This window comes from Lactuca saligna, chromosome 8 (assembly GCF_052625555.1).
Source record: "Lactuca saligna cultivar CGN05327 chromosome 8, ASM5262555v1, whole genome shotgun sequence".
In the NCBI taxonomy this organism is placed as follows: Eukaryota; Viridiplantae; Streptophyta; class Magnoliopsida; order Asterales; family Asteraceae; genus Lactuca; species Lactuca saligna.
In genome coordinates this window covers 215,350,876-215,362,605 of record NC_136424.1, presented here as the reverse complement: position 1 = coordinate 215,362,605, position 11,730 = coordinate 215,350,876, and the positions used below count along the sequence as shown (strand labels likewise).

Genomic DNA, 11,730 nt, shown 5'->3' with positions numbered 1-11,730 from the left:
AGAATAGCTTTCTTTTAACAATTCCACACCCTCTTCGAAACCAAAATTAGCATCATCAGTAACGTTGACATTGATTAAATCAAGCTTACGCCAAAATTAGCATCACCAGTAACGTTGACATTGGAAATGCACGCCATATCTTCAATGACGTTAGGTGAACAAAGAATAGATATTCAAAGGCATTGGTTGTATCATTTGCACGATGGTTAAATATACATCATTTTGAATGCAAAAATCCGAAGACAACTTGCATTTGACTTCGGTCTCCAAGATCATTCATTTGAAATTTGTAACACTCATTATAAATTGTTTTTATTGTAGAAACATTTTTGGAATTTTGTCTCTTCAATGTCGATAGAATATCATGTGAGAGGACATTTTTTATCTTCATTTCTTCAATCATTTTTATTCATCTGGGGTTAACCGCCTTGTATATGGGTGGACCTGCATATACATTGCAAGTTCATGACTATGTTCATCGTTTTTAACCGTTATGGGTGGACCTCCAAACATCATCCGACTTATAGTAACAAGCAAAAATTTGAATGGACAATTTGTTTTTTAGACCTTGTACTTTTGGTGGACGTCTCCAGACCTCAAGGTACACCACCCCGATCACACAAAAAAATAATTTTTGAAACATATCCACTTCCTTTTGTCTTTATTCTTTTAGTAACAACCACATATCCAAGAGATTGTGTCATTTCTTGCACCCACTCTTTTAAATTTTCACGATTGCTAAACACCTAACAAATATAAATATATACTTGGTTAGTTTAAAAAAAAAATTCACTACAAATATAACATATAACAACTTATAAATAAACTAAAATTATCCATCAAAAATACATACCAGATTAGATAAAGATTATTCCAATCAAATCAAAATGTTTTGCTTTAAATCATTATTTACGGGACTTACTTTGGCTTTTTTTCACTTTTGTGTTATGTAGAGAATATTAATGAACGAGTAATGAGTTTTAATTTTTTATAATAATAATAATAATAATAATAAGTTTTAATTTTTTTTAAATAATAAAGATAGTATAAGAAATAAAACAAAAAAAAGGAAAAAGGGGAAAAACCAATATATATATATATATATATATATATATATATATATATATATATATATATATATATATATATATATATATATATATATATATATATATATATATATATATATATGTCAAAAAAAAATGGTTGATTAGATTGAGTTTAGAGGGGTAAAAAATAAAAAGAGGTATTTATAGCAGAGCCTATAAAAATGTAGGATAAGTTAAAGGAACATGAAAATATACTTATATTATTTTGATTTGTCGTAGTGGTATTCATTTAAAGATATGGTATTTGTAGGGGTAAGTTAGAGGACCATAAAAATAAAAATATGGTTATATTATTTTGATTGGATGGTAATGGTACTCATTTACACTGCAATGAAAAAAATATAGAGTATTTATTGTAAATATAGGGTAAATTAGTTATATTATTTTGATTTGATCATAATGGTATTCGTTTATACCGCACTGAAATAAAGACAATGTAATTATTGTAAATGTAAGGTAACTTAAACGACCATAAATATAAATATAGTTCTATTATAATTAGTTATATTATTTTGATTTGATCGTAGTAGTATTCATTTATACCGCACTGAAATAAAGACAGTGTATTTATTGTAAATGTAAGCTAACTTAAATGACCATAAATATAAATATAGTTATATTATTTTGATTTGATCGTAAATATGATCATATTTTAATTTTATTTTAAAGTCGCTTATATATAATACTAGGCTATAACCCATTGGAACCACAATTACCAAATTAATTAATTTTTTCATAGTAAAAAATCATAATAATTAATCAATATTTTAAATAAATTATTACCAAACACAGCATAAATAAAAATAACAGTTTTCATTATCTCGGTTTTGTTATACACAATGATATTTTTATTTTATTAGAAATACGTTAATATTAACAATTAAATATGAAGTATTAATAAGATATATATATATATATATATATATATATATATATATATATATATATATATATATATATATATATATTAATTTTATTAATTATCAAAGACATCAACTATATGAATATTATAATTATTACGCGGAGCATTCAGTGGAATATATGCATTCGGTCGAGCATTATGCATTATTTCCCACTCATCAGAACGCTTTGATATGTTGTGACGCCAAAGTGGCAAAAATCTAGGCATTGGATGCAATTCTTGTAAATCAACTTTCACATAATGGTCATTGTCAACATAGCGATAATAGTAGATCTATGATGAGAGATGTTTTGCGGAACATATCATTAGTAATAAAATCCAATAAATAAAATATTAAAAATATAATTGCCTAATCATATTTAATGAATGAAAGATTATGGTTTTTAGGCAATCATCAACTCCTTTATAACTATTTTAATTTCTTTTTAAATAATTGATTTTTATTTTAATGTTTATAATTCTAGCAACATTTTTAACAGTGAGAACAAAACAAATAAAAGAAATGAAAACACCTGGTTATGAAGTTACGATGTTGAATCGTTTTGCATCATAAAGATAACGATTTTTGAATCGTTTTGTAGGATCCAACAACAAAATTTTCAAAATTTTGTGAATAAATTTTACGATGAAAATGATTATTGAGCTCTAATAAATTTTTGAGTTCAGAAGATCCTCTAAATCTTAATTTCAATTTATATCCTTTTGTATTTTATAAAATTACTTTCAATCTCTATTATCTCAATTATATATATATATATATATATATATATATATATATATATATATATATATATATATATATATATATAATATTGAGAACCAAAAGATTTGTTAGAACTTGTGAATTAACTCATCATTTTTCAACACCAAAAACATCAATCTTCTCCAAATTGTGAGTCTAAACCATATCTAGCTCAACAAAAATTGACGATTTTCTTTTTTGTTTTATTATATAACTGCTGATGAGCATAATCAGCGGTCATATTGACTGTTGATGAACACAATCAGTAGTCATATGAACTATTGATGATAAATTTATAACCTTATATAATAAAGTCCATGTTAAAACTCACTCTTAGACCTTGTTTTTTTTTTTAATAAATATTATCGTATAAGATAACAACACAACTGAGATATTGATAAAAAAAACAGAATGAGGACAATTTTTTCAGAACTTATTATCAAATCTAAATTTTTTTAAAATGAAAATTATGTTCCTATTATTTAAGTCTGTTAAAAAAAAAAGTGCATCTTATTCTTCTTGTTTCTATCCCTGTCCAAAATATTCATCACAATATACAAACTCTTTACAACCACTACCATAATTTTCTCTTTATAATTACACACATCACATATTCGAGTAATATTTACACCACACCCGAAAACCTCTAACAAATGACATAAATTACCTTTAAATTCCGAGATCAAAAGACGGACAATCCAAAAAATCCAAGTTTTGATCATTCGGTTTATCATTCACCTTCCCCGACGCCTCCGAGCGCGATCTCAATTGTCTGGTAGCTTCTTCCTCCAACGCATCAAAATCAATACCTCGATAAAACTCATCACTATCAAAATCATCCATGGCTCCTCCTTCCGCCTTCCACGGCGGCTCTTTAGCAGCAGTTGATTCAGCATCTATTAAGATTTCGTTCTCTAGGTTACGAATCGGAAGTGACTCGCCATGAGAAAAACTCAACTTCCTTTTCCGAATTCCGGTGGCGGTGCTCGAGATTCCGGTGGTGGTGGTTGGGATTCCGGTGGCTGAAGAGAGCCTCTCAGCGTTGAAAGAGACGGATGTGGAATAGGTATTGTTGTGCGTAGGATTTGTTGTTCTGGATGTACTTCCTCCATCATCATACATTGGGTCTATATCAGGACTAGGGTCCATGGGGAACTGTGGTGTTCTGATTACGGGTGATTGGGTGAGTAAAGATCGTCTGCCACCCAAACAAAAAAAAGTTACATGTAGATTTTTCAAAGTGACCAAAATAACCTTTCATGCCAGATAAATATCACACTGAGGTAGAAAATAAATTACAGAATTAGAATTCAGAGGAACGTTAACATACCTATAAATGGCCATCATATCACATTCAGCAGCTTGTGTGGTTGCCACTGTAGGGTTTATCCGGTCATCTATGAAACTGCCATCATAAGAATCTTGACCATGGTCAACATCCTCATCACCAGACCCTTCTGAAGACACCCTGAAATTTTATCAACATTCAACCCTCGTTTTATTACTTAACTTGAATAATATTTTCAAACAATTTAATAGATGAAATGTTCTGTTTTTGTTACAAACAGAATAACAACAGATTCTACTTTATATGCATTGACAACAGGATAACAGGTCTGGCTGATGCAAATGGGACAAAAATTGTGACTTTTTGTCTCATTCAGGGACTCATTGTCGCTAACTAGTCTGTGCAAAAGACGTAAACGCCCTCTTTGTTAAAAAAAAATATCCCTACAATATCATCCTCTAGACTTACTCGGCTTCATCTTCGATAAAAACTCTGGCATTATTTAACACCTTTTTGTCACCTGAAACAAAAAAATAGGTTTCAATTATAAGAAATCTGAGGATGTTTGGTAGCAATAATCAGTTGAAATGCACCAAAGTAACAAAACTTGCAAAAATTACCTCTAGCACGCTTATTGGAAAAATGATCCAATTGAGCACAAGATCTATGGCCCACAACTTCTTCCACATCTGACAAATTCCCACTTTTTATATCACCATATTTTCGTAATCTTTTAAGCCTTGGCTTCGGTTGACTAATTGACTTTTCACCCGAACTTAACATCCAATCTTTACTACTCATATCATCAGACAACTTTGTCACAGGAGTTCGAGTCTCTCCCACAAAATTAGAAACAGAAACACAATTTTCTGAAGAATTATTCTGCATTTCTCCCTCATTGTTCTTATTTTGAACCAAAGATATGGGGAGATGAGGCATTGTAGGGTTATCTTTTACTTTATAATCACTGTTATCTATTGGGGACTCTGGAACAACACCAGACATTATTAGATTTGTTAGGCGAGGACTGAGTTCAGCAGCTTTCGAATCGGTTGACTCAGTGTCAGCAAGAGGGGTTTCCATGATGTTCCTTCTAGAAGATTCCAGAAGATCATCATCACTTTTTACAGGGGTAGTGAAAACGTGATTTATAATATCACATGATGTCTGTAAATCCTCTAAATGGATGTTTTGTGGAGTTGAACTTTTGGTGAGAGAAAATAATGGAACAGAAAGAATCATAACTCGTCCAAGTGAATCAATAGATGTAAAATCAGATCCAAAAAGAAAGGAGTGAACAGAAGGTTTTTTCATAGGAGATAATACGTCACTTTCAGGTTCTTTCTGTATTTCATCATCATCTGCAATATTGTAAACCAAAAGTCAAAAACATACTGAATCATAACACTGAATCCATTTTTGACTTTTTGGTTTTAGTTACCTCTTATAGAATGAGAAACTTCATGATGCTCAATGTCAATGTTTTCAGTTCTGAAGTAGCCTTCTGAAGTCTCTTCTTCATCCTTGTTATCAAAAGATAAGTCTTGTAAATTTTGCATTGTATCGATTAGCATCTCTGTTCTCATAGAATGAGAAACTTGATGAACTCTTGATGGAAATGCTTGGAAGTGAGGGAAAGCAATAAGAGAAGGCCTCCATTCGTTTTCACTTGAAGGCTGAAAATACTTTGCAAGAAGATCAATCTCAAAGTTGTTGAGTTTAAGTTTATATTTTGGTGTCTGAATAGCCTCATCATTTTTCACTTTCTTTCCACGTCGAACATATTCTTCAATCAACAGCTTAGTCAGCACTTTTTCAGGCCTAAAAGCATTTGGAATCTGTAAAAAAAAACAAATTAACAAAACACAATTCAACATGTTAAAAAAAAGAATAATAATAATAATAATCTTACCATTCTTGGACTAGAGTGAAAACGGAAGCTACTTGTTCCTCCATTTATCATATGTTTCTTGATAGATTTGCTGTTTGATTGTTTTTTCAAATAGCCTCTTACTTCTTGGCCTTTACAAGCTAAGACTAGTATGCATGTTAAGGGAACTTTTTACAATTTACATAACTAAAATGTTATACTTATGAAACAATTGTATCATTGACTAATGAAAATTTTTCATAATTGGTCCCTGTGGTTTGCAAAATATCGCACTTTGAGGACAACTATGCAAAAAATCACGCCACTAGTCCCTATGGTTTCGAAACCTTGCATGAACGCTCCTTTCCAATGTTAAAACTAACTTTTCAGCTTTTATTTTTTATGAAAAGACCAATTTACCCTTGAACAAAATCTGATTTACCCTTGAGGTTTGTTGTATATTGCATATTTGGTTCAAGGGTGAATTGGTCTTTTCATAAAAAACAAAAGCTGAAAAGTTAGTTTTAACTTTAGAAAGGAGCATTCATGCAAGGTTTTGAAATCATAGGGACCAGTGGCGTAACGTTTTCCATATTCGTCTTCAAAGTGCGATATCTTGCAAACCATAGGGACCAATTATGAAATTTTGTCTTGAATAATTAAATAATGAAATGAAGTATAAAATATAAAAGGATATCAACTCTTCCTTCACTTTTTCTACCAGTTCTTCCCATGCGTTGAATCATGCGTAAAGGTGAGACATTAGCATCGAAACAAATAACAAGATCAACTTCCATAATGTCTAGACCTTCTTCTCCAATTGATGTTGCAACAATAACATTATATTCACCAGCTCGAAATTTCTAATAACAAATTATGAAAATAATATTACATTAAAAAAAAAAACATGAAGAAGATAATGGCTACATAAAAGTTGGAGATTATTACCTCTAAAACAGCCTGCTGGATTTTTTGTGTCTGGCCCTTTGATTTTTTACCTGTGTAAAAATATAAATTTAATACAAGATTGACAGTATTCATGAACCAAATTTATAAATAAAAAAAAAATGTGTTTCACAAAGTAAGCATGGCAATTTCACCATTTATGCAAAAGAATCAATGAAAAGCTGCAAGTAGTTTAGTTAGTATAAGAGCTATGGAACAAATGGAGTTCAATTTCGAGTATTTCCCCCTTGTGAAAAATACCAAAATACCCTTTTAACATAAAATGCTACAAAAAGATTGAACACAAAGAATTTGGATTTCTACTGCACTATAATGTAAGAAAATATTTACTGGAAAAGATCACTAACCTGAGCTTTGGCCAATAAATTCTGTAGCTTTAACATATGGCCCAATGGTAGATAATGACTTCATTATCTCACTGAAAATATTAAGATGGAGATTTAAAATCTTATAACTTGAAATTCCAGCATCATGATAATCATGTTCATTGCAGAAATCAAAATGACTAGAGATTAAGAATAATGAATATTTTGACCTTACACTTCCTCTAAAATTTGAAAAAATGATAACCCTCGACTTCTTGGGATCTTGTTTTTCTGCATATGCACAATTGTCAGAATCTCCAAAAACAGAATATTAAATCACTTCAAACTCTTGGAATAAAGGTCAAGTAAAACAAAAAGGATCCAATGACATACTATTGAAATGTTCAGACAATACTTCTAACATCTTTTGAAACTTTGGACTATGAACACCATTATCCAAGTTTTGTTTCATTATAGCTTTTGCTTTCCAAAGTTCTTCTTTCGTGTTCATGAATCTAGAAAAATTCCTGAAAGTTAATCAATGTTAGCATCAATATTCCATAGTACTTGAAAGAAAAGCTCTTTAATGCTCAAATAACCAAAATGTTGATAAAAGATGGACAAAAATACCCCTGTTTCAATTTTTCTTCAAGCATATCAAATGCTGGTTGTATACCATGAGCTGAAAGGAGCTTCCTTATATGATATAGTGTGATCAGAACTAACAAAATCCCATCTATTTCCCGGATTTTGATTTCAGAAATGTTTTGTGGCAAAGCTTTGTGGAATTGTTCCTTTGACTCAAGAAAATCGTATGGGCTAAACTGCCAAATCAAGATCCATGTCAGCACATTCTCATCATGAAACTTTCTTGCATTTAGACTGATTTGAATATTGGAGTTGGAAACACTCATATGAAAGAAATTGTACTTATAAAAGAACACAGATAAGTTGGGGATTCAAAACAGCACTAAAATAGACAAAAGCTTACCGAATTTATGTCTCTTTTTGGAAGAGCTATAAAGGGAGAAAGCCTTGAAACATATGGACGTATTATATCCATTAGCAGTTTATCTACTTCAAGAGCATCATTTCCCATCTCAACCTATCACCATTATAGCAAGAATAATGATTATTGGAAAAAAAAAATCCTTAAAATAGTGTTTGTTATGATGGAAACAGGGAAGAAATGTGACTTATACTATTTGATTGATATTCATTCGAATGGAAAATTGGAAATGGACCATTCTTGAATGAAAAATAGCTTTTTGTTTTAATGAGCTAAAAAAACTCATAAATTGTAATCAAATAATGTACAAAGTTTAGCATATACCTCTATTAAATCAACCTTCCTTTCATGCACATATGGAGTCACATCAGGATCACTCTCACTTCGATGCTCAAGACAAGATATTTGCAAGTTATCAATCACTTGTTGGACCTTCTCTTGCTTGGCTGAATTGAATACTCACATATAACATCATCAACTTTATTTGTTAGGTATTGTCATTATATGTAAAGAAATGTAAGTATATTGTTATCAAGTGTGTGTGTGTGTGTTGATATTTATGTTTGAGCTAGTTGATAAATGACTTACATCCTGGTGTTGCAGTAAGAGCTAATAATCTCAAATGCACTGGAACAGCCATCAACTATGAGTACAAAGAAATCACAACATTTCAAAATCTCAGTGAAAGAAACACACTTGATGTAATGTACCAATCTCAAAGCACAAAGTACAACCCCTAAACATACCTTACGAACAACTGCACAGTATGCATAGTCTCCAATTGCACGATGAGCTTCATCAAGCACTAAACACACTAATTGTTTCATATCACAACGTCCTGCATTACACACTTTTTGTAAGAAACTAAAAAAAAATAGCATTTCCTCATTTTTAAATGTAGAAAACTTGTACTACATTTGGCATGTATTGGATTTGAAATGGGAAAGAGAAAGGGAAAGGGAAAGGGATTTGCCATATTTTATATCCTCATTAAGAACTTGTGGGGTAAGGAAGAAGATTCGTTTAGTTTTCCAAAGGCCTGATCTTTTTGAAGGACTTGTTTGACCTGTCATATCGACTGTATATTCCTGCAATCAGTTTGATATAAACTTCTTAAATACATAAAACAAGAGAATTCTGATATGTAAGAACCTAAATTGGACAATGTATGAAGAAAGAAGAAAATAAATCTCACTTGTGGAATTCCCACAATGTTATGGCATGCTTCTATTTGTTGCAAAACAAGAGGACGAGAAGGAGCAGCAAACACAATCTTTCCTGCAATACAACATCGCATAAGAACTATATTTTCCAATCTAATTTAACACCATTCTAGATTTAGAGATATAAGTAGGATTCAACTTGCAAAGAGAAATTAAGTATATAATCACCTTGAGGAAACCATCTGTAGTAATTATACATTACAACAGCAGCAATAAGAGTCTTTCCCAATCCTGTAGGCAATGACACCAATGTATTTGCAAATAAAGCTGTTCTGGTAATAGATGCCTGATAATCACGAACAGGGACGTTTTCTGCCACTAAAGATCAATTGTATAAGCTTCAGAATGCAAATCATTTAAAGAAAACCGATTCTTGGAGAGCAATTAAGCATTGGGGGTTCTTTGATTAATCACTTAAGGAAAAGAAAGGGTGCCAATAGCAGAAATCAGAACAAGTTATTTGTAGTGATTAACTAGTTAATTGTTAACTTGGATTGATAGGATCTAACATCAAAATGCAGCTTAAAAAGGTTAGTTTTTTTTATACTGATGGATATTCTGAATTACCCCCAAATCAAAATTCAACGAATCAGTAGACCCCAAATGGATTAAAGAGTGACAATTCTGCAATATATAAAGCTATGGTAAAGTAAACAGATACCTGGGTATATCCAGGTTTTTGCGGCCTCTGGGTCGATGCTAACGTCGCTTACTCTTTCATCATTGCACTCAACCTTATCTTGGGCATCATGTCGTGCATCCTGATTTGCGGATTTCAAGCCTGTCGATCCAATGAATCTATCAAGTGTGGATTGACGAGAAGAAGAGGGTTTGTTGTTTTCAATCTTAGGGTAAGAACCCGTATGTAAATTAGAATTTCGATATATGGTTGCGCTGGTAGTAGTAGTAGTAGTAACTCCAGATGATGATTGTTTAATGGCTTCACCACAGGCGACATCAATCTCTCTAACGGCTGCTTCCCAATCAAAATCCTGGTGTAAGAAAAACGAAAAATGAAATCAAGAATTGTTGGCAGAAGTGAAATGGGGTTTTGCGAGAGAGATGCTTATGGAGTAGCTTACGTCATCGTCGTCAATCATCTCAACAGGAACAGCTGATGCCATTAACCGTGTTACAAGAAGTAACCAGCGAGTGTGTGAAGTTGCAATTGAAAACAGAAACCCTTGGATAGAAAAATAGGCGGCAAATTTTTTGTGACGATGAACTTGTAAAACTCTTTAAAAGCGTGATTTTATTTTGATTAAGTTACAAATTTGGTTCTTTTATTTTATTTTTTAGACAAAACTTCAAAAATGATCCATGTGGTTTTTCAAAATATCAAGTTTAGTCTCTAAATTCAAAAAACATCAAAAATGGTCCTTGTGGTTTCAAAACTTTTAATAGATAGTCCTTTTCGCTAACTCCATTAACTTTTGGCCGTTAAGTAAGGGGTATTTTTGTCATTTCACTACCCAGTGACCATTTATGAGGTTTGTATTACTTTTTTTAAAATAAATAAATAAATAAACCCATCGATGTGACTAACAGCTTCTGTAATTTGAGGATCATCAGGGCCAACTAGATGACCTTGAGAATCATGGTCCTCCAAATATAACGCCATGAAAGCAGGAATTTCTTCATTTGGCAAATCGAAATAATGGAGAAAAGTATCGACGCGTTCTTCAAACGGGACTGAAGCGTTATAAGGTGGACAGAAATTCACAGGACAATCCCAAGAACCCTTTTTTACATCGGACCCAGGCCAGAAATATGTCGCCGCTTTCAGCCCTTGGTTCGCGATGGTCTCCCATATGGGTTCGCCTAACCACCATTTGGGTTCACGGCTTCTCGTTGTGAAGTTATCGCCTGTAGTTGGATCAGTGAATCTGTTTAATATGATTCCATGATAAGCAGGGTATAATCCGGTGGCGATTGAGTAATGATTTGGGAAAGTTCAGGGTGGGTAAACATGAATCAATCCGGTTTCAGCTTATGTGTCCTTGCTATGAACAAACAAAACAAAGATCAAAAACCAAAAAACGAAGATCTGAAACCAAAACGATGACTGTGTGCGAAACCTGCAACTCCACCTCTCCATCATTTCTGAAACCTGCAACTCAACCCCCCATCATTTTGGATTTCTGTGTATGCGATTTCACAGTCTCTACCGCCGTTTGATATGGTGCTATGGTGCAGGTGTTGGTGATTGTGGTTATAGGACCTGATTAGTGCTTCCTTTTCTAATTTGGATTTTGATAGATTTTGTGATTTATGGTAAGGGTAAATAATGAGAGAG

The 11,730-nt window shown here is 32.1% G+C and overlaps 1 protein-coding gene across 2 annotated transcripts; it reads right to left on the bottom strand.

Moving 5' to 3' along the window:
* Positions 1-3,264: 3,264 nt before the first annotated feature.
* Positions 3,265-10,628, bottom strand: FANCM (DEAD/DEAH box RNA helicase family protein). Of its 2 annotated transcripts, XM_078969323.1 has the most exons (21): positions 10,517-10,628; positions 10,096-10,426; positions 9,603-9,752; positions 9,407-9,489; positions 9,185-9,299; positions 8,958-9,049; positions 8,800-8,854; positions 8,536-8,657; positions 8,194-8,307; positions 7,833-8,026; positions 7,596-7,729; positions 7,433-7,493; positions 7,245-7,315; positions 6,880-6,929; positions 6,629-6,794; positions 5,974-6,101; positions 5,503-5,899; positions 4,682-5,422; positions 4,530-4,581; positions 4,104-4,241; positions 3,265-3,971 (listed from the first exon to the last, which is right to left on the bottom strand). In XM_078969323.1, the coding sequence occupies exons 1-21, from the start codon at positions 10,556-10,558 to the stop codon at positions 3,443-3,445; spliced, it is 3,765 nt and encodes a 1,254-aa protein (XP_078825449.1). In that variant the 5' UTR covers positions 10,559-10,628; the 3' UTR covers positions 3,265-3,442. The 2 variants fall into 2 exon arrangements, with proteins under 2 accessions (XP_078825449.1, XP_078825448.1); XM_078969322.1 differs by having other exon boundaries at positions 7,245-7,493.
* Positions 10,629-11,730: the final 1,102 nt, after the last annotated feature.